We start from the raw sequence: 22,118 nt of genomic DNA, 5'->3' as shown, positions 1-22,118 counted from the left end.
TGAATCCAGTTGAGTTTCCACATGGCATCTACTCTCAATTTAATCTCTAATTACAGCTCTCTAAAATTGTTGTGTTTTTGTAGGGCAAAGTAGGTTACTGAGATTTGAAAAAGTAGCATTTACATTGTGGACTCAAAATATTGTAAACCGGGGCTTCCCTGGTGGCGCAGTGGTTGAGAGTCCGCCTGCCGATGCAGGGGATACGGGTTCGTGCCCCGGTCCGGGAAGATCCCACATTCCGTGGAGCGGCTGGGCCCGTGAGCCATGGCCACTGAGCCTGCGCGTCCGGAGCCTGTACTCCACAACAGGAGAGGCCACAACAGTGAGAGGCCCGCATACCACAAAAAAAAAAAAAAATATATATATATATATATATATATATATATATATATATGTATATATAGTAAACCTCTCTTTGAGAAGGGAAAATTTAAAACTGGGAAAGTAAATTCCCCTTTAAGATGGGACAAGCTTTGATTAAACGAATAAAACCTCGAATTTCCTAGATATTTAGACTTCCTGTTTGTTCAGTGCAGTGTTGTAAATTGCCCCGATGTTGAAACTGTTTTTACAAATACCGGTGAGACATATTTGGGCCAGCCAGGCTAGCCAGACGTTTGAATAGAGAAAACATTGTGTTTTATATGCTGCGGGGTTCATTACCCAAGGTCCCAGAAGGTTAGGTTTTGCTCAAATGCATGTGAAAACTGCCTCTTATGACTGCAAATTAGGGTGACCAGTGGTCCCAGCTTGCTTGGGATGTCTGATTTTAAAATGGAAAGTCCTGTGTTTCAGGGAACCCCAGTTCTGGGAAAACATCATAGGCGGAGGCCACGGAGAGGCATCTTGAGAGAATTTATTGGCAGACAAAGGAAGATCCAGGAAGAAGAGCTGTGCGAACCCTTTCAGTAACTCTATTCACAGACTGGACAATAAGCCGCATAGGACACACTTTGTGGACTGTGTTCTCGAAAACGTAGAGCTGAAGGCGAATTTGATGAGTGCTGATGCTTTAGCCCACGATAGAGAGAATGAAGAGAAGGGAAGGGAAGGATGAGAAGCACTGCATTGACCACTGCCCAAAAACTCAGCTGACTGCTTGGCAGGCGTGCCCACTCAGCCACAGAGGATGTCTGGCAGGCTGTGCAAAGAAACCATGCTGTAGAACAGTCCACCAGAGGGAAAAGAAAAGGGAATTTATGTCTCTGGCTCCTTCCTGCCTTGCTCCTCTTGAACAAAATTTGCCTTGATCTAAATTTGCTCCCTACACTTTTGGGTTTATATCAGCTTGCACACCCCATGGGGAGGCATTCCCTCCAAGCCAGTGCCCCAGGGAGTGTGACAATGGCCTGATGGCACAGCAAAGCCAGGGCAGAGGGTCTCATTCTCTGTGGCAAGTGGCTGGTAGTGGGGCTGACAGGGCTGGTGGAACCAGCCTATGGTGTCCCTTTCTCTAGGAGGGTCCACGTATGGTCAGGCCATGGTGGTGGCTGAGGTGGGGCAAGAGGTGGAGGGTGGCACTCAGAGACTCTGAGAGGCAACTGGGATATGTCCTGATGTTGTTTCTCCCAGAAAGACCAGGTCAGGAAGAGGACTGGTAGGAAGAGGACTTAGAGGGGGAGTGGTGCTGAGGGGGGACCCTGTAGGAGGAAATAGGTAAAAGATAAAGGCAGAGCATTGTTAATGTGATTGTTAATTTGACCTCATGTGTACCCTCAGGGCAGGGATGTCTGGGGATATTTTGGTCTCAAAGTCTAAGATACACTAAGTTCTATCTTGATCCCTTTGGGCTGCTATACCATAAACTTATGAACAACAAATATTTATTCTTTACAGTTCTAGAGGCTGGAAAGTCCAAGATCATGGTGCTAGCAGATTCAGTGTTTGCTGAGGTTGTGCTTCCTGGTTCATTGACAGTTGTCTTTTTGCTGTGTCCTCCTTTGGTGGAAGGGGCCAGGGAGCTCTGTGGGGGTCTCTTTCATAAGGGCACTAATCCCTTTCATGAGGGCTCCACCCTCATGACCTAAGCACTTCCTAAGGGTCCCACCTCCTAGTATCACCACATAGGCCATTAGGTTTCAACACAGGAATTTGGGGAGGAGACACAAATATTCAGTCCTCAGCAGGCTCCTTCCTGTTGGAGTAAAGCCTTCTGAAAAGAGGCCATTTGAGCTAAACCCTGAAGGTTGACATTTCAAATAAAGAGATGAGAATGAACCAAGATACCACGAAGTGCAAGATGTGTTTGGAGACCCTAAGGAGATAATTTTAGTGAAGACATAAAGTTTCAGGCAACTTTATATTTCTGGATAAGGAATTTGAACTTTATTTCTCAGGCAATAGGACGCCTATCAATCCTTTTAACATAGCGACACCACGCAATGGGAGATTAGAGCTCAACAGAGTTATACAGTTTCCACAAGTGTGATACTTTATGGTTGAATCCACAGACAGGGAGGGAGGGGTAAAGCTGGGGTTCTTAACCTGGATCTATGAATTGCTAGGGGAAGTCTCTGTGAAGCTCAGATTACTACACGCAACGTTTTTATGAGGACCTCTATACCGTTCATCAACTTTTCAAAAGGTCCGGACCCCCAAAAGGTTAAAGTGCACTGGTAAAGAGAGAAAATCAGTAGAGTCCCCACCGTCCCCCAAGCCTGCAGGCATATATCTCCAATTTGGGGGTCAGGAGGCGAGAGCGAAGTTGGCCAGAAAACCTTCTAATTCATAGTTATGACGCAGTTCAGGCTCGTACTGACATGACCTGGGGAAGATCTGGATGCCAGGAAGATCCTATCCCAGTACAGGCTGAAGGTACAAATAAATACCCAGCAAATTCCTCCTCGCTCTTCCTTCGTGCAACTGCGGAGGCGCTAGGACCGCGGGAACGCCGCTCGCTCCCGGCGAAGCCCCGCCTCGGCGCGAAGCAGGACGGGAAATTCAACATGGACGCGTCCATTTGAACAGCTCGCCTGAGTGGTTCTCCTGCACGCCTGCCTGTCATTAGCAGTCGTGTTCGCAGCTGCTGCCCAGTCTTCCTCCGGAATAGGGGAGGGAGAGGGAATGAGAAGCTGCAGCGGCCGAGGAGTCACCGTGACCGTCCCCGCCGCCACCCTCGGGCCCCCTCGGCCCCCGCGCCTCCGGGGAGCAGCCGGGGCTCGCCGCGCCTGACGCGTCCCGAGTCACACAGGTAAGGGCCCAGGCCCGCAGCGCCTGGTGGTTCATTGCCTGTCCGGTAGCCCTCTCACCCGACCCGAGGCCTACCCGCGTGCGGTGACCCGGAGGGCTGGGAGCCCGGGGCGGGCCCTGAGCGGGCGCCAGAGCCAAGAGGATCCCAGCTTGCGGGCTGGGCTTTACGGGGTGCACCTTCCTGCTCCACTCTGCGCCGGCTTCCTTCCTGAGCTAAACGCGGTGTCCCGTGTGGGCCTTAGCTTCTAGTTCAGCCCCTTGCCGCTGTGATACGATGTTCTGAGACCCAGGCTCTTAGACTGTTTCACCTGACCCTAAAGAGGCCGGGGAAGCTCTGCCTTTTTGCGGAGTCTCAACTCAAGGTGTCTTCTGTGTGCATTTGGGTTTACTCTTGAAGCAACTGTGTGGTTACCTCTGGCGGGGTAGTTTTTGTTCCTAGTAAGCAATGCTGATATCTTGTTTTATAGCATATCAATTTAATACAGTACTTTCATCTGTAGCTCTTTATGTTGTCCCCTAATAAGTAAAATCATAAAAATTTGGGGTATTGCAAAAGTATTAAATGTGTCGCCTTAATTAGTACAAAAAGATATTGTACTATGAAAATAACCATAATTAATATTTTTGTAATTTTCTCTCAACGTTTTTTTGTTTTTTTTTTGTTTTTTTTTTTTTTTTGCGGTACGCGGGCCTCTCCCTGTTGTGGCCTCTCCCGTGGCGGAGCGCAGGCTCAGCGGCCATGGCTCACGGGCCCAGCCGCTCCGCGGCATGTGGGATCTTCCCGGACCGGGGCACGAACCCGTGTCCCCTTCATCGGCAGGCAGACTCTCAACCACTGCGCCACCAGGGAAGCCCCTCTCAAAGTTTTAATAGGATAACGTTTCAAAATTGCACAACTGAAGTCGGATGAACTCGCAAGATTTTTAATGTTGGTTATCCTGTTGGCTAGAATATAAGAAGGCCAGCTGAATTTTATTTTTTTCTTGTAAGTTTTATAAGGTACTGTTTTAGTTATATCCCAAGTTCAGGTCTTCTCAATTCTGAATTTTAGCGGGAGGAAAATAAAAGTGTTTTGATTGTGGCATATGGTTATGTCAGGAATAGCATTTAATTCATAGCAAAATAACTTTGACCCTAGAGGAGCTGCATAGGAACTACAGGGGCTTTGAGATATTGCGGGAAAAAAACCCTACTGATGCCAAAAAGACCTCAGATGAGAAATATAAGTCAAATTTAGTTAAACTTTTTTTTTTTTTTTTTTTGCCGTACGCGGGCCTCTCACTGTTGTGGCCTCTCCCGTTGCGGAGCACAGGCTCCGGACGTGCAGGCTCAACGGCCATGGCTCACGGGCCCAGCCGCTCCGTGGCATGTGGGATCTTCCCGGACCGGGGCACGAACCCGTGTCCCCTGCATCGGCAGGCGGACTCTCAACCACTGCGCCACCAGGGAAGCCCTAGTTAAACTTTTAATTGTGAGTGCCATTTCAAACCCTTTAAAGTTGTCTGTGGTGCTGTGGTCAAACGTTGGTTTTGATCTGTTTGAGGATCGTAGCTTAAATGTGATGCCACAGAATCCATTTTTAATGTAGGTGTTTTCTTAGAGAGAGAACTGGCATCCACCTTATATACCACATTATACAGTGAATTTTACTAGCTGTCAACTGCTGTATGTAGAAATGTTTTGGAAGTAAAGGGGCATGGTTCCACCCACAGCTCAGCCACATCTTTATAGTGAGAAGCTGTACTGTAATAGGTTGTGTTAATTAAAAGCTAGGACTCATAAATTTGCTGCAAGTGTGGCTGTCCCATGGCCAGAGTTCTTCATGCCTTGGTTTCCTGTGTTTGGACCCCAAATTGGAATTGATTGTAGTCATATGTTTAGGTGGATTGGGGTGTCAAAACTACTGGTGACATTTGACAGTTTATTAGGTCTTTTGTGGATTGGTCAGCTGAAACGAGTAGTTCAACTTGTGACGAATTAGAAGTAATATGTGTTTTTTGGTGTTTTTTTTGTTTGTTTCATTCCAATATGCCAGTGGTCCTTGAGGTGTGCTTTTCAAATGAGTTTCCAACAGCTGAACAGAAATGACCTTAAATGTTGAGAAGCCGGGCAGTCATGGGACTGTAAAGTACAACTTGTCTAAATACTTCATATGTGAAGTGTGGAAAAACTAGCATATAGTAGTAGGAGAATAGGACAGATGTTGTGGGATGTAAGTGCTTGTCTCAACCCAGCGGTTTCCTTTGGTGGTAACCGTCTATTGGTCAGTCTCCAACTAAAATGTGGCAATAACTGTAATCACCTGAGAGTCAGATCTGGAATGACCTTTGATGTTTTAATTACTTGTACACCTCCAGTGTAATAGGATTGACACTCATCTAAGGATTAATGACTCTTCTGTAAACTTTTATGATATTTTATTCTGGTTTTAACTCTAGAAGCTGACCAGAGTGTGTTTGAATTCATACAGAAATAATGTTGATATTTGGAACCCATGTCGAACTTCTATGAAGAAGGGGCAACAATGATTGCAGCCGGGGATTTGCAGGAATTTGTTCCTTTTGGTCGAGACCACTGCAAGCACCACCCTAATGCTTTGAACCTTCAGCTTCGCCAGCTGCAGCCAGCGTCGGAGTTATGGTCTTCTGATGGTGCCGCTGGCTTGGTGGGATCCCTTCAGGAGGTTACGATCCACGAGAAACAGAAGGTTCCGTTAAGTTTACCATTGTATTTTTGAAATATAGAATGTTGTGATCTACTTGTAATTTAAGGCTACCTGCAACTGAGAAATGAGTATAATGCTACTTCTAGGGTAGTGGTTAAGATTTGGTAATTTCAGTCAAGACTAAAATAATGACTTCATTGTATTATGGTGTCATAACCGTTTATTTAGGCATATAACTCATGGTTTTATAATAAGTGCTATGATTATGGTCCATTCTAAACCTCTTTCTCTTCCCTTAGTATGTGGGGACCAGATTTCATGTTGTTTGATTATTAGATGATAGAGTTAGAAATGGTCCCTGCTGCAAAAAGACTTACATGTTTCTTGAGGACAAAGAAAATGCCACATAAGTAGATAGAGTACTAGTTCTTAAATAGGAGAATGAGATGTTAGCGTGTGTCAGGAAATCAGTCTTTCCCACCTTATTCCACTTTCATTCCTTTTGGGATACCAAAATCTCAGGGAGAGGAAGTCTATGTAGTTAGAAATCTGAACCTTTCTCTCTCCCATTTATTTTGATGAGTGGGACAAGGGAAGGAAGGTGAATGTATATTTAGTTGTGAAGCAGGGAAATCTACCCTGTGAATAAACTCCCCCAGTGATTCCCATGTGCACCTTCCTGCCCCCTCTCCATCACTTCCCCATGCACCTAATATACCATTTTAGTTTCCCTAGCATGTTGGTTTCATTTTTTGATCTATAGATATGGTATAATTTTTGTTTGTTTATATTTGGGGCAAATAATATAGTAGTATAATATAAAACATCCTGTAAGGTATATAATACACATATGCACACACCCCACTTTGTTAATCAGTGGCACTAAGCTTCTAAGAATTGGGCTTAGATTGAGTCTTACTCCCCAGGCAAAGAGAGAGTAGGAAACTTGTCTCTGAATGATTATTTGATTTAATTAATAAATCCTGCTCCATACTTTGGAAAAAAGTGCTTGAACATGTCCTACATGTGTTAATTTTTAAGGAGAGCTGGCAGTTAAGGAAAGGCGTAAGTGAAATTGGAGAAGAAGTAGATTATGATGAGGAACTCTATGTGGCTGGAAATATGGTTATCTGGAGCAAAGGAAGTAAAAGCCAGGCATTGGCTGTTTATAAAGCGTTTACAGTTGACAGTCCTGTTCAACAGGTGAGTTGATTTGAATTTTAGCGTTTGATTGACTACTTAACACTTAAAAAAGTTTTTGTCCTAAAATTTAACAGAAATAATAAAAACAGTGTAATGGTCCCAGCAGCTGGGTGTCCATTTAAAAAATTTCATTTGTTTTCTGTATCATCACTTTTTTTACATCATCTTTTGTCAATTTAATGATAGTCTTTAAACACTGTTCTTGAGTAATTCAATTTGTTATTCTCAGTAAAAATTTCTAAGACATTGAGGGTACAAAGAATACTGTAACACATGATGATTATAATTGATTACAGAGTATTCAATAAATAAAAATCTGGTTCCTAGTGATAATCAGAAAGAGAAAGAAAAAACCTAACTTGTTATCATTGCAGTTGGCTATTACACCTAACTCTATTATGAAAATCGGTAAAGGGAAGGAATTAAGCATTTGCCCTGCCTTTCTAGGAAGACGTGCAGTTCATCTTGAGTTAATGAAGGAACACCCTTTTTTATGGACGAATGCCAGCTAATATAGAAAGAAGGGTAGAGTTAAAAAATCACCACTTTGTAACCTCCAGTGTAATAATGGATTCAGAAAAGGATTGTTAATGGATATTAACACTCTTGGGTGAAAGGATATTACCATGGCACCAAGGTATTACCCTATGAATTACTTGCTAAAATGGACTGGACATCAGGTGCTAGAAGAAAATTACATTATTTTTCCTCAGGTGGGATGACGGTTTTGTGGTTATATAGGAGTACATCTTTAGTTTTAGGAAATGCACGATGAAGTGATTAGGGGTAAAGTGTCATGATGTGTGCAATTTTCAAATAGCCCCTGCCCCCTGCAATTCCACGTGTACTCAAATGCCCTTAAACAGGTACGGCAGAATTCAGGTGAGACAGATGTTCACTGTACTGTTTCATCTTTTCTTACTGAAAGTTTTTAGAATATCAAGTTGGGGGAGAAGTGAAAACATTTTTGTTGGTTGCATTAATTGTTAGGCTACTGACAGGAGGTTTTTAGAAGCTTTTTACTCATGTGAAGTTTCCCATTTGTAGACACTGAAATCGTACCTCGACACTGCTTTTTTTTTTTTCCATGAACTATTTCCTGATGAGTGTTGTACTCTTCTAACAATTTATTAGGAAGGGTCAACTGAATTATTCCCAAATTTGAGAGCATGTGTGAAAGCATTTCCATCCAGGAGTGTCAAAGCCAGTGCTCTTTTTGCTGATAATTTCCCCCTCATGTAACATTGTGAATGTATTTAATACCACTGAAAAATGGTTAAGATGGTAAATTTTATGTTATGTATATTTTACCACAATTAAAAAGACACATAAAAATGCCATTAAAATTTCAATAAGTGATTGTCAGTTGAAGTTTAACGGCTTTTCCTAGTTTGTATATATATTTTTAAGATGGGCCCTTAAGAAAGGGAAATGTTTTTCTAAACATTCTTTCTGGCGAGTCAGAGAATGACAAGATTAGGTAAGTCTGGAGATTATAAAATAGCTTGGCAATTTTCAACTCTTCTGATAATCTTTAGCTTTGTATAGGATATAGGGTTTACTACAGGTTGAACCACTATTTGAATTCACTTTTGCTGCAAAGCTATCTAGTACGTTTCTTGATTTTGTTTTCCCTTTTCTTTTTATTTGCAAGCATAGTTTATCTTTCCTTAAGATAGTTATCATTAATTAGTCTAATTTTATCTTATTTTTCTTTGTTCCCATGGTATATGTGTTGAGCTGATGAGGAGGGACCGTTATGTAGGTGACACTATTATTTAGATACCATTAGTTAATAGGTTATTATTTAGATGTCATTTTCCTAGGTAAGCATTTTGTTTTGATTTTAGGCATTGTGGTGTGACTTCATTATATCACAGGATAAGTCTGAAAAGGACTACAGTAAGTTCCTTTTTGAAATTTTATTTGATCTTATGATGATTCCAAATGTTTATCTCATTCTTTTTCATTCAAAATAAGTAAGCCACTAATAATGGTGGGTTAGCGCAAGCATTTTTATATTGTGCATTAAAGAATTTGTGTTGTTGGGAATTGCAATTCATTTATTTTTAAAACATTTATTTATTTATTTATTTATGGCTGTGTTGGGTCTCCATTGTTGCATGCGGGCTTTCTCTAGTTGCGGTGAGCAGGGGCTATTCTTTGTTGCAGTGTGCGGGCTTCTCATTGCGGTGGCTTCTGTTGTTGCAGAGCACGGGCTCTAGACGCTTGGGCTTGTAGTTGTGGCTCTCGAGCTCTAGAGCGTAGGCTCAGTAGTTGTGCTGCACAGGCTTAGTTGCTCCGCAGCATGTGAGATCTTCCTGGACTAGGGCTGGAACCCGTGTCCCCTGCATTGGCAGGCAGATTCTTAACCACTGTGCCACCAGGGAAGTCCCGGGAATTGCAATTTATGATTATTGGGATTTTTGTTTTGAAAACAATGCATATATCTTGTTGTACTCTCTCTTTTCAGGTAGTGATGAAGTAGAAAAATGCATATGTATATTGCAAAGCTCATGTATTAACATGCATAGCATAGAAGGAAAGGATTACATAGCTTCTTTACCTTTTCAGGTAAACTTGAGTGTTTCAGTGTTTTTGTGTTTTACTGGAGAATATTCTTGAATTAATTGGTTTCAGAAGTATTGCTACTCTCATGTCTTGTAATCAAAAATGTTATTTTTACTGAAATAAACTTGTAGTGGCTTACCATTTCCATCCTTTGTCTTAAAAATAAATTATTTAGTGAAGTGAATTATGAAGTCTTTTCTGAGAGGTTTTTTTTCAGTTTAAGTGACATAGAAGAAATCATTTTGGTTTTATTCAAGCACTTGAGCAATATTAGTCTTTCTCCTGTTTCTCATTATCTTTTTCATGCCCTAATGCTGTTGTTACACTTTAATCACACTGTCATTTTGGTACTGATATTAGCTACTGGCAGGAATTTCAGGTCGAACTTCTCTTCCTTAGATTTGATTTTGTCTTAGACTTACTTGTTAGAATTACTTAAAAAAATTATAGTTAATGATTGTTACTTTGCAAAACTCTTATTAAATTGGAAGGAAATCTAATGTTCTGTAATGTTTCGTAAAAACATGTTATAAAGAATAGTTTCTTTTACTTCTGTTTTTTTCCTCACCCTTTTACCCAATAGGTTGCAAATGTTTGGCCCACGAAGTATGGCTTGTTGTTTGAACGAAGCAGCTCTTCACATGAGGTTCCTCCAGGCCCACCCAGGTATGCAGGTCAGAATATGATTCCTTGGGCTTTTTTTGGTTGGTTCTAAGGTAAAATTGTTTACCCAAAAGTTTGGGATGATGATAATTTCCATGCTGTCAGCACAGATAGATGCCTTTTTCTCTCATCTCAGCATTGTACCCTTATGAGTTCTACTTCTCACTTGGCTCTTAATTATCTACAGCTTTTTTCCCCAAGTAGTAAAATTGAGCAAACACTTGGCTTAAAGATAACAAAACTCAATTCTTAGCTCTGCCATTTTTTCCATCATGTTACTTTGGGCAAATCATTAGCTTTGGCTTTAGTTTCCTTATCTGTTACAGGAAGAATACTGTCATTTATTTCTTAGGATTTATGCAGTAATTTAACAAGCTAATGTATATAATCTCTTGACATAGCGCTTCTTATGTCTTAGGTGTGTAATAAATTATAGTGTGTTTACTTTGTCTCCCTAATCAGCTGTGAGCTCGTTGACGGGCAGGAACATACAGTACCTGTCACAGTGTGGTGCAAGTAGTAGACACTGAGTTTTAAGAAAACTGCTTATAGATTTTAATCTCTCTCTGTGTTTAGATAGAAGGTCTGTTTTTTCCTTTTTTCAGTCACTCCTTAAGAAAATGCAGCCATTTCATTTACTTGAAGTGTTTCTTCTTTTTATTTTTAAATACTCTCTTTTGTCAATAGGTCTAGAAGACAAAATTTCTTTCCTAGTTGTTAGAGACACTGCCACTAAGAGAGGTTTTAAAAAAAAAATGACTGCCTTATGCCCATTACTCTGTTTGTTCTGAAAGGTGTTGACTGCTGCTCAGATACTACCTGGGCTACACTGAGTTCCGTGTGTGTGTGTGTGTGTGTGTGTGTGTGTGTGTGTGTGCGCGCAAATTTACCCTGCATAAGAGGAAAGATTTCTAGGAATAAAATAGAAGATACTGTGAAAAACAGTAGGTCAAAAGTTTTTAGAGGGTTGCTTTTTGAGATGGTAGGTTTCTAGTTGTTAGTGTAATCTGCAGAAGACATTTCTTTGCAAGGAAAGTACAAAATTTGTGCACAAATGGAGTCATCTTACGTTGGTGATTATTTATTTGTTCTTTACTAGAGAACCTTTACCCACTATGTTCAGCATGCTGCATCCACTAGATGAAATCACACCTCTTGTTTGTAAATCTGGAAGTAAGTGTATATTTATAAATTCTTTTACGTAGGCTCTCTTTTGAGTTTGGGGCTGGGGAGGAAATAAAGGAGCTTATGAAAATTAGATTTCTTTTATAAAAATAATATAATTTAAGCATTTAAAAATAACTCTTATTATGAAAATAATTCATATTAATTAATTCATTGAATACCCTGGTATTAATTGTTTTAACAGCTATTCTTTTAGTAAAAATAGAGCCTATACATCAACCAGAAATACTGATATATTTTCTAACTTACCTGTAGATGACTCTGGACTTTGTTCCTTAGTAATTAGTAAGTAAATGAACAATACTTAGATAAACTAAAATCGTTTCCTTTTTTTGGAATAAAGAAATGTAGGGCCTTAGACCTTTACTTTGGAAATTTTTAATATTTCATTTTCCCTGCTCATAATAACATAATTTGCTGGAACTCAGACTTTTAATAGTTCCTAGAGGTATTTCTAGATGCTTGTTTTAAAATTTTAAATGTGACCAAACATAGGCTATTATGAATAATGAGGACTTGAAGGCTAAAAAAAAATATTTATATTCTTTGACCAATTTTACTTTAAGGACTTTATCCCAAGTATATATTCTGAAATACCACTGAGGTTTTTATCTTCTATATCAGGGCTTGGCAAACTACAGCCTGGGGGCTAAATCCAGTTTATTTTTCTAAGGCTTAAGAGCCAAGAGTGGTTTTTACCCTTTTAAAAGGTTGTAGAAAACAAAAAAAATTATGCTACAGAGTCAGTATGTCTGCAAAGCCTAAACTATTTACTCTTTGGCCTTTTACAGAAAAAGTTTATTGATAATTCTATATTATACTGCTAACAACTACAAACAACCTAAAAAAACATGTCAGAGTGTGTGATTGAATGGTATGCAGCCATTATTGATCATGTTTTTGAATAATATTTAATGACCTCAGGAATTGCTTATTCATAATGTTAAGTAAGGTACAAAACTAACTGCAATATCATCCTAATTTTGTAAGAACATAAAAAATATGTCTGTATAGGAAAAAAAAAAACTCAGACGAGTGCTCCCAAAATATATTAGTAGAGGTTGTTTTGAGTGGAATTATGAATGATTTTTATTTCTTTCTTTATAAAGTACTCCTTTTATAAAATAATTCTTTTAAAATTTTTCAGTATTTTAACTGAGAGGGCAACATTTAGGAGACAGTCAAATAAGGATGTAGAAACCAGTTTATGGTACTGTAGATGTAAAAGCTGGACTCACTAGGAAAAAACTTATTTTGCATGTGTATCCAGTAAAGCAGAAACAGTAGTGTACTGTTCAGCACTGTTTGAATAGTTATAGTAGAGAACAGATTTCTTAGAGAAGAAAAGAACCTGTAAGGAAGTCAAACTTGGTCGAATGGTTGAGTGTAATTTAAGAATAAGTCAGTTTTTAAAGGAGTCATGGACCTTTTACCTGTGGCTGATGAATTTAATGGTTTAGTCAGAACAAACCTTCAACATTTAGTTGCATGTGTGTGAAATCAAAACTCGTAAGATTCTCATCTTTAATATATTTTAAAGGAATTGATGCCCAAATAAATTTATTAAAAATTGAGGGTTAATTATGTAATATATTAATAGATTTTTGTGCCTTAATTGCCTTGATTTCTCTTTATCTTTAGGAATTGCAAGAAGTCACTTCATAAACAACAGTCTTGTAAAAGTCCATTGTTCTATACCTGATCATTTCTGTTCTGTCTTTAAGGTCTTTTTGGTTCATCACGGGTACAATATGTTGTAGATCATGCAATGAAAATTGTTTTTCTCAACACTGATCCCTCCGTTGTAATGACCTATGACACCGTTCAAGGTTTGCATTCTGTGTGGGCTCTCCGGAGAGTCAAAACAGAGGTAAGGGTGAAGGCAGATCACTTCTTAATAGAAAAGGATAGTTAATACTAAAAACTTTGCAGGTTTTTAGAAGAATCACTTGTGAAATAGGTTGAGTGCTTTAGATAAAAAGATATTATATCTTTAATAACTGGCAACTACCCTGCATTCTCACAAGGAAATTGCCCTTTTAATCTAATTATTTTCTGCTCCCTCCCCCTTTTCATTTTGACTTAAGGAAGAGAATGTTGTTTTAAAGTTCTCTGAACAGGGGGGCACCCCACAGAATGTGGCCACCAGCAGCTCGCTCACAGCACACCTCAGAAGCCTCTCCAGGGGAGACTCCCCCGTGGCTTCCCCCTTCCAGAACTACTCCTCCATCCACAGCCAGAGTCGCTCAGCCTCCTCGCCCAGCCTACACTCCCGCTCACCTTCCATTTCCAACATGGCAGCTCTCAGGTGGGAATTAAGTGTGGAAGCATTTCCTTGCTTTAAACAAGACATCCCAAGAAAGAGATACCTTCTTTTAAAACTTTCTCTTGTGATTTGAAGGATTTAAAATTTCTGTTGACAGATCCTGAGTATCTTTTAGAGAAAACAGCATTATTCCAGTTGTGCTATTTTTACTAAGACTTCCAGGCCTACTGTGTTACTTTTTCACTGAGTCATATTTAGAGACTGCCAGTGCTTGTTGTAAGAGTGCCTCATTTTTACCACTAAGTGGCAGCAGTTTGGTGAATATTAATTACAGAAATTTTTTGGTACTGTTTTCTTTTGTCTTAATTTGCATTAGCTTTTCTTTTGTTTTTGTTAATATCTGTCTGGTACAATAGGGACATAGTTTTGTTGGTGTGTATATGTTTGAATGTATAGGAACATAGTTTAAACTTTTTTGAATAATATTGGTATAAATAATTGATTTTCTGAGGCAGAAAATGAACTGATCTTCAGTTAAAGAAAAAGAATTCTAACAGGAATTCTAAATCCTTAGAATATAATAAAGCATGTTGACAAACCGTTTAAGTAGCTACTCCTTTTTAAAAAAATTGTATTTCTGACTGGGTTTATGTTATGAATACTCTCCATACATAGAATTTGGAAAGCTTTATTAGAAAGTGTGTTATATCAGCCTGTGTTATTAATTGTGGTGCACTCTTTTCTCTTTATTTTGCAGTCGTGCTCATTCTCCAGCCTTAGGAGTGCACTCTTTTTCAGGGGTGCAAAGGTTCAACCTTTCAAGCCATAATCAATCTCCAAAGAGACACAGTATTTCTCATTCTCCAAATAGTAATTCTAACGGCTCCTTTCTTGCACCAGAAACAGAGCCAATTGTTCCTGAACTTTGTATGGACCATTTATGGACAGAAACGATTACTAATATAAGGTTTGGAGTATATATTTTTATATTCAAAGAAATATGATACTAAAAGTTTTAGAAAATACTTGGCATTTTGTGTAAAGCTTCCTTTGAGTATAAGCAGTTATTAATATTTCTAAAATACATAGAGATATATATTAAAGGCTACCTCAGTTTCAGTAGAGGATGTTAGTGATATTAAGGTGATCATAAAAATATTCTTTTGTCATTTGCTATTTCTTCCTTAGTAATCTCTCAGATTTGAGGTGTTTGATGTTTTAGGGAGAGAAAACTAATTTCTGTAGATTAGGAAACTTGGGAATTTATAACATTTTTCTTAAGTTTTGTCTTTATGTTAGTTGAGTATCAGCTGTTTTTCTGGGAAACACAACTCAGACCTCTGTTCCATGTGACCTTCCTCCTTTTATGTTCTCTTTAATCAGTCATTCAGTCAATGCCAGTGTGTGTACTAGTGGCTGTGGTTTATCAGCAAATAAGTTGCTGTCCCTGTCCTCAGAAAGAGACAGCTGGAGGATGGTGGCACTGCTCATCTGCTGGTAGGGCTTTGGAAAGATGACTAGGTATTCCCTGGGTGGGTAAGCGAGGCAGTACACAGTAGTTAGAGGGGATCAGAAGAAGAGTGCAGAAGTGTGAATGTGTGGTTTGTTCAGGGAATTAAAAATACTCTCCATTTGTTTGTGCAGGAGGAGGGGAAAGGGCTGCGAAAGAGGAGGTGGAGACAGATGGCCTTTTGGGCTGTTCTGTTTGATGAGAGCTGTAAGAAGGTGCTTTATATGTGGGTCATAAACTCAGGGGTCAGAGCAGTCACTTATCAGTGGTGATTGAGGCAAGACAGGTGGATTGGAGTTTATGGAGTGTGTAGAGTTTGGGTTCGAGCCTGTGGATGAGCTTGCAGTTGCAGGGGTTCTGGTAACCCTCTGGAATCAAAGATAGTAATCATGGGGATGTGTGGTGTATAGGCCTTTTCTTTAGCAGAGGGTTTAACATTCATTAGATTCTCAGAGTCTGTGGCCTCCGAATAGTTAAAACCAGGCTGTGTAGAATCAGAGAGGGCTAGTGACTAAAGTCTTGGAAACTTAAGATTTGGGAGGGGTGAAAAGAGATAAAGCTGCTGCAGAGAGACAGAGCAAGAGAGGTCAGGTGGGGGAAGCAGCAGGACATGTCATAGAACACAAGAAAAGTGGCTTTTGAGAAGAAGATGCCAATGTTGCCAGGTGCTGGCGAAGTGTGGCACTCTTAGGTGAGCTCAGAGAGGCAGTACCTGGATGGCAAGGTCACTGGTGACCTTGGCCAGAGCACCTGGGGGTAGGGGTCTAGGGTGGAGTGGAATGGGGTGGAAAAAGTAAATGGGGACCGAGGAGGTGAACATAGGTATACAGACTGTCCAGGGAGTTTGCCTTTGAATGGGAATGAGGATACAAAACTAGCTGAGGGAATCTCAGGGTCAAGGGAGAGTTTTGTTTTTCCTGAACTATGTTAGAGAAAATTAGTCTTCATTTTTGCCCTTAAATACCTAAGTGTGTTTCTCTAAAAAGTAAGGACATTTTCTTACCTAACCATGCTACCATTTTTACACCCAGCCAAATTAACAGTAAGTCCTTTATATAATCTAATATTTAGTCCATCTCTGTATTTAAAGACTCATTTTAATATGAGAGAGTAGGCTACGAAAAGACTATATACCCAGAGCAGGGAAAGCACTGAAAATACAGCTGGCTGTACGGCCTTAAGCTCTCCACATCCGAGTAGAAAGACAAGCGCATGTTCTTAGGCTGGCAGGTCAGGGATAGGCAGTTGGAGGAAAGGAAAGATGTGAGTACAGTGTTGAAGTATGTTCTATTTTTATATATATAAAATAAAAATTTCTTATAAAATAAAAATTCCTTATATATAGAATAAAAATTCCCTGTATTTAAAAATCATTTGTCTTTAAATACCTTATTGCTAAGTTGGATATATTGCAGATCCTTACTGTACAGAGTTACAAAGAAATTTTTGAGAATAGAGAATTTTTGAGTATGGGTTAAAAAAAAGGGATGAAGTGGAGCCTAATCTGAGAGAGAGGATAGATTGGAGAGGTCATGTTATAAAATGTCTGACCCCTTAGACCCTGTAAGAGGTTTAAGATCTCTTCAAGTTTGCATTACTTTAGCAGTAGGCAGCTTGCATAATGTGGAATTAAAAAGTCTGTTGGTAATGATTACATTTATTGTAATTTTTCCCCAAAAAAGCTGTGTAGTGGACTCAGAGTCAAAGAGCTGAAAGGAATCTTAGAGATCATGAAGTTCAATTCTTAGAACTGCTTTTGTGTTTTCAAGGTTATTGCTTGGCCCAAGTAGTATTTCCTGTAGAATATTTTCAAAGACTTTTAATAATTACTATGGTAGATTTTTAAGTGAGTGCCAACAGTTTCTTTATTAATATATCTATTACAGGGAGAAAAATTCACAGGCCTCAAAAGTCTTTATTACATCTGATCTATGTGGGCAGAAGTTCTTGTGCTTTTTAGTAGAGTCCCAGCTCCAGTTACGGTAAGTGCGTTTATGTATCTCATTCATTTGGTATAAATAAACTTAGGACTGTTTTTTCTTTTTCTTTTTCTCTCTCTCTCTCTCTCTTTTTTTTGACTTAAGTAGCTTTATTGAAATAATTTACATACCATAAAATTAACATGTTTTAAGTGTACAGTTTAATGATTTTTAGTAAGTTTACAGTTATGCAGCATCACCACAATCCAGTTTTAAAAATTTCTATCACTTTAAAAAGATCTCTTGTGCTTGACTTGCATTCAGTCTCTGTTCCCATTCCCAACCTCAGGCAACCAGTATATAGGCTTTCTGCCTCTGCAGATTTGCCTTTTCTGGATATTTTATGTAAATAGAATCGTACAATATATAATTTTTTGTGTGTCCACCTTCTTCCACTTAGCATGTTTCTTAGGGCCTACCATGTATAACATGTATAAATATTTTATTCCTCTTGCTTTGTAGTATTGTATAAATATACCACATTTTGTCTATCTAGTCATTAGTTGATGGGCATTTGGTTTGTTTACACTTTTTTGACCATTGTGAATTATGGCACTATGAACATTGGAGCCAAAGCCTTTGTGTGGACATACATGATTTCATGTAGATAGATAGGTAGATAACTAGGAGTGGATCAAATGATAAATTCATTGTAAACTTTTAAAGAAATTGCTAAATTTGTCTTCCAAATAAGCTGTACCATTTTACATTCCCACCAGTAATGTTTGAGTGTTCCAGTTTCTTCATCCTTGACAAGATTTCTTTTTTAAATTTTTGAATATTATTTATTTTTTTATACAGCAGGTTATTATTAGTCATCAATTTTTTACACATCAGTGTATACATGTCAATCCCAATCACCCAATTCATCACATGACCATCCCCAACCCCCTGCGGCTTTCCCTCTTGGTGTCCATACATTTGTTCTCTGCATCTGTGTCTCAACTTCTGCCCTGCAAACTGGTACATCTGTATCATTTTTCTAGGTTCCACATACATGTGTTAATATACGATATTTGTTTTTCTCTTTCTGACTTACTTCACTCTGTATGACAGTCTCTAGATCCATCCGCGTCTCAACAAATGACCCAATTTCGTTACTTTTTATGGCTGAGTAATATTCCATTGTATATATGTACCACAACTTCTTTATTCATTCGTCTGTTGATGGGCATTAGATCGCTTCCATGACCTGGCTACTGTAAATAGTGCTGCAGTGAACATTGGGGTGCATGTGTCTTTTTGAATTATGGTTTTCTCTGGGTATATGCCCAGTAGTGGGATTGCTGGATCATATGGTAATTCTATTTTTAGTTTTTTAAGGAACCTCTGTACTGTTCTCCATAGTGGCTGTATCAATTTACATTCCCACCAACAGTGCAAGAGGGTTCCCTTTTCTCCACACCCTCTCCAGCATTTGTTGTTTGTAGATTTTCTGATGATGCCCATTCTAACTGGTGTGAGGTGATACCTCATTGTAGTTTTGATTTGCATTTCTCTAATAATTAGTGATGTTGAGCAGCTTTTCATGTGCCTCTTGGCCATCTGTATGTCTTCTTTGGAGAAATGCCTATTTAGGTCTTCTGCCCATTTTTGGATTGGGTTGTTTGTTTCTTTAATATTGAGCTGCATGAGCTGTTTATATATTTTGAAGATTAATCCTTTGTTGATTCGTTTGCAAATATTTTCTCCCATTCTGAGGGTTGTCTTTTCATCTTATTTATGGTTTCCTTTGCTGTGCAAAAGCTTTGAAGTTTCATTAGGTCCCATTTGTTTACTTTTGTTTTTACTTCTATTTCTCTAGGAGGTGGATCAAAAAAGATCTTGCTGTGATTTATGTCAAAGAGTGTTCTTCCTATGTTTTCCTCTAAGAGTTTTATAGTGTCTGGTCTTACATTTAGGTCTCGAATACATTTTGAGTTTATTTTTGTGTATGGTGTTAGGGAGTGTTCTAATTTCATTCTTTTACATGTAGCTGTCCAGTTTTCCCAGCAACACTTATTGAAGAGACTGTCTTTTCTCCATTGTATATCCTTGCCTCCTTCGTCATAGATTAGTTGACCATATAGGTTTGTGGGTTTATCTCTGGGCTTTCTATCTTGTTCCATTGATCTATGTTTCTCTTTTTGTGCCAGTACCATATTGTCTTGATTACTGTAGCTTTGTAGTATAGTCTGAAGTCAGGGAGTCTGATTTCTCCCGCTCTGTTTTTTTCCCTCAGGACTGCTTTGGCTATTCAGGGTTTTTTGTGTCTCCATACAAATTCTAAGATTTTTTTGTTCTAGTTCTGTAAAAAATGCTATTGGTAATATGATAGGGATTGCATTGAACCTGTAGATTGCTTTGGGTAGTATAATCATTTTCACAATATTGATCCTTCCAATCCAAGAACATGGTATATTTCTCCATCTGTTGGTATCATCTTTAATTTCTTTCATCAGTGTCTTATAGTTTTCTGCATACAGGTCTTTTGTCTCCCTAGGTAGGTTTATTCCTAGGTATTTTATTGTTTTTGTTGCAGTGGTAAATGGGAGGGTTTCCTTACTTTCTCTTTCAGATATTTCATCGTAAGTGTATAGGAATGCAAGAGATTTCTGTGCATTAATTTTGTATCCTGCTACTTTACCAAATTCATTGATTAACTCTAGCAGTTTTCTGGTAGCATCTTTAGGATTCTCTATGTATAGTATCATGTCATCTGCAAGCAGTGACAGTTTTACTTCTTTTCCGATTTGGATTCCTTTTATTTATTTTTCTTCTCTGATTGCTGTTGCTAAAACTTCCAAAACTGTGTTGAATAATAGTGGTGAGAGTGGGCAACATTGTCTTGTTCTTGATCTTAGAGGAAATGTTTTCAGTTTTTCAGCATTGAGAATGATGTTTGCTGTGGGTTTGTCATATATGGCCTTTATTATGTTGAGGTAGGTCCCCTCTATGCCCACTTTCTGGAGAGTTTTTATCATAAATCGGTGTTGAATTTTGTCAAAAGCTTTTTCTGCATCTATTGAGATGATCATATGGTTTTTATGCTTCAATTTGTTAATATGGTGTATCACATTGATTGATTTGCGTATATTGAAGAATCCTTGCATCCCTGGGATAAATCCCACTTGATCATGGTGTATGATCCTTTTAATGTGTTGTTGGATTCTGTTTGCTAGTATTTTGTTGAGGATTTTTGCATCTATATTCATCAGTGATATTGGTCTGTAATTTTCTTTTTTTGTAGTATCTTTGTCTGGTTTTGGTATCAGTGTGATGCTGGACTCATAGAATGAGTTTGGGAGTGTTCCTTCCTCTGCAATTTTTTAGAAGAGTTTGAGAAGGATCATGTTAGCTCTTCTGTAAGTGTTTGATAGAATCACCTGTGAAGCCATCTGGTCCTGGGCTTTTGTTTGTTGGAAGATTTTTAATCACAGTTTTAATTTCATTACTTGTGATTGGTCTGTTCATATGTTCCGTTTCTTCCTGTTTCAGTCTTGGAAGCTTATATCTTTCTAAGGATTTGTTCATTTCTTCCAGGTTGTCCATTTTATTGGCATAGAGTTGCTTGTAGTAGTCTTTTAGGATGCTTTGTGTTTTTGCAGTGTCTGTTGTAACTTCTCCTTTTTCATTTCTAATTTTATTGATTTGAGTCTTTCTCCTCTTTTTCTTGATGAGTCTGGCTAATGGTTTATCAATTTTGTTTATCTTCTCAAAGAACCAGCTTTTAGTTTTATTGATCTTTGCTATTGTTTTCTTTGTTTCTATTTCATTTATTTCTGCTCTGACCTTTATGATTTCTTTCCTTCTGCTAACCTTGGGTTTTGTTTGTTCTTCTTTCTCTAGTTCCTTTAGGCGTAAGGTGAGTTTGTTTATTTGAGATTTCTCTTGTTTTCTTGAGGTTTGTATAGCTATAAACTTCCTTCTTAGAACTGCTTTTGCTGCATCCCATAGGTTTTGGATCGTCGTGTTTTCATTGTCATTTGTCTCTAGTTATTTTTTGATTTCCTCTTTGATTTCTTCAGTGATCTCTTGGTTATTTAGTAACGTATTGTTTATCCTCCATGTGTTTGTGTTTTTTACGTTTTTTTCCCTGTAATTGATTTCTAATCTCATAGCGTTGTGGTCAGAAAAGATGCTTGATATGATTTCAATTTTCTTAAATTTACTGAGGCTTGATTTGTGACCCAAGATGTGATGTATCCTGGAGAATGTTCTGTGCGCACTTGAGAAGAAAGTGTAATCTGCTGTTTTGGGATGGAATGTCCTATAAATATCAATTAAATCTATCTGGTCTGTTGTGTCATTTAAAGCTTCTGTTTACTTATTTATTTTCATTTTGGATGATTTGTCCATTGGTGTAAGTGAGGTGTTAAAGTCCCCCACTATTATTGTGTTACTGTCGGTTTCCTCTTTTATAGCTGTTAGCAGATGCCTTATGTATTGAGGTGCTCCTGTGTTGGGTGCATATATATTTATAATTGTTATATCTTCTTTTTGGATTGATCCCTTGATCATTATGTAGTGTCCTTCCTTGTTTCTTGTAACGTTCTTTATTTTATAGTCTGTTTTATCTGATATGAGTATTGCTACTCCAGCTTTCTTTTGATTTCCATTTGCATGGAATATCTTTTTCCTTCCCCTCACTTTCAGTCTGTATGTGTCCCTAGGTCTGAAGTGGGTCTCTTGTATACAGCATATATGTGGGTCTTGTTTTTGTATCCATTTAGCAAGCCTGTATCTTTTGGTTGGAGCATTTAATCCATTCATGTTTAAGGTAATTATCGATATATATGTTCCTATGACCATTTTCTTAATTGTTTGGGGTTTGTTTTTGTAGGTCCTTTTCTTCTCTTGTGTTTCCCCCTTAGAGAAGTTCCTTTAGCATTTGTTGTAGAGCTGGTT

At 38.6% G+C, this 22,118-nt stretch overlaps 1 protein-coding gene across 5 annotated transcripts in view; it reads left to right on the top strand.

The window, feature by feature from the left end:
* Positions 1 to 2,504: 2,504 nt before the first annotated feature.
* The window catches only part of ANAPC1 (anaphase promoting complex subunit 1), a 176,114-nt gene continuing 156,500 nt past the window's right edge, over positions 2,505 to 22,118 (top strand). For all 5 annotated transcript variants that reach the window (XM_079940043.1, XM_079940044.1, XM_079940045.1 and 2 more), the window contains exons 1-11: positions 2,505 to 3,190; positions 5,660 to 5,896; positions 6,896 to 7,057; positions 8,908 to 8,959; positions 9,531 to 9,631; positions 10,212 to 10,294; positions 11,391 to 11,464; positions 13,201 to 13,346; positions 13,564 to 13,784; positions 14,500 to 14,709; positions 17,139 to 17,234. In XM_079940043.1, the coding sequence (XP_079796169.1) occupies positions 5,684 to 5,896; positions 6,896 to 7,057; positions 8,908 to 8,959; positions 9,531 to 9,631; positions 10,212 to 10,294; positions 11,391 to 11,464; positions 13,201 to 13,346; positions 13,564 to 13,784; positions 14,500 to 14,709; positions 17,139 to 17,234 (1,358 nt within the window). In that variant the 5' untranslated portion in view covers positions 2,505 to 3,190; positions 5,660 to 5,683. The remainder of the gene's footprint in view (positions 3,191 to 5,659; positions 5,897 to 6,895; positions 7,058 to 8,907; positions 8,960 to 9,530; positions 9,632 to 10,211; positions 10,295 to 11,390; positions 11,465 to 13,200; positions 13,347 to 13,563; positions 13,785 to 14,499; positions 14,710 to 17,138; positions 17,235 to 22,118) is intronic.

Source organism: Stenella coeruleoalba (genome assembly GCF_951394435.1).
Source record: "Stenella coeruleoalba genome assembly, chromosome: 13".
Lineage (NCBI taxonomy): Eukaryota > Metazoa > Chordata > Mammalia > Artiodactyla > Delphinidae > Stenella > Stenella coeruleoalba.
The sequence above is the reverse complement of the archived record's forward strand: the minus strand, read 5'-3'. Positions and strand labels throughout refer to the sequence as shown.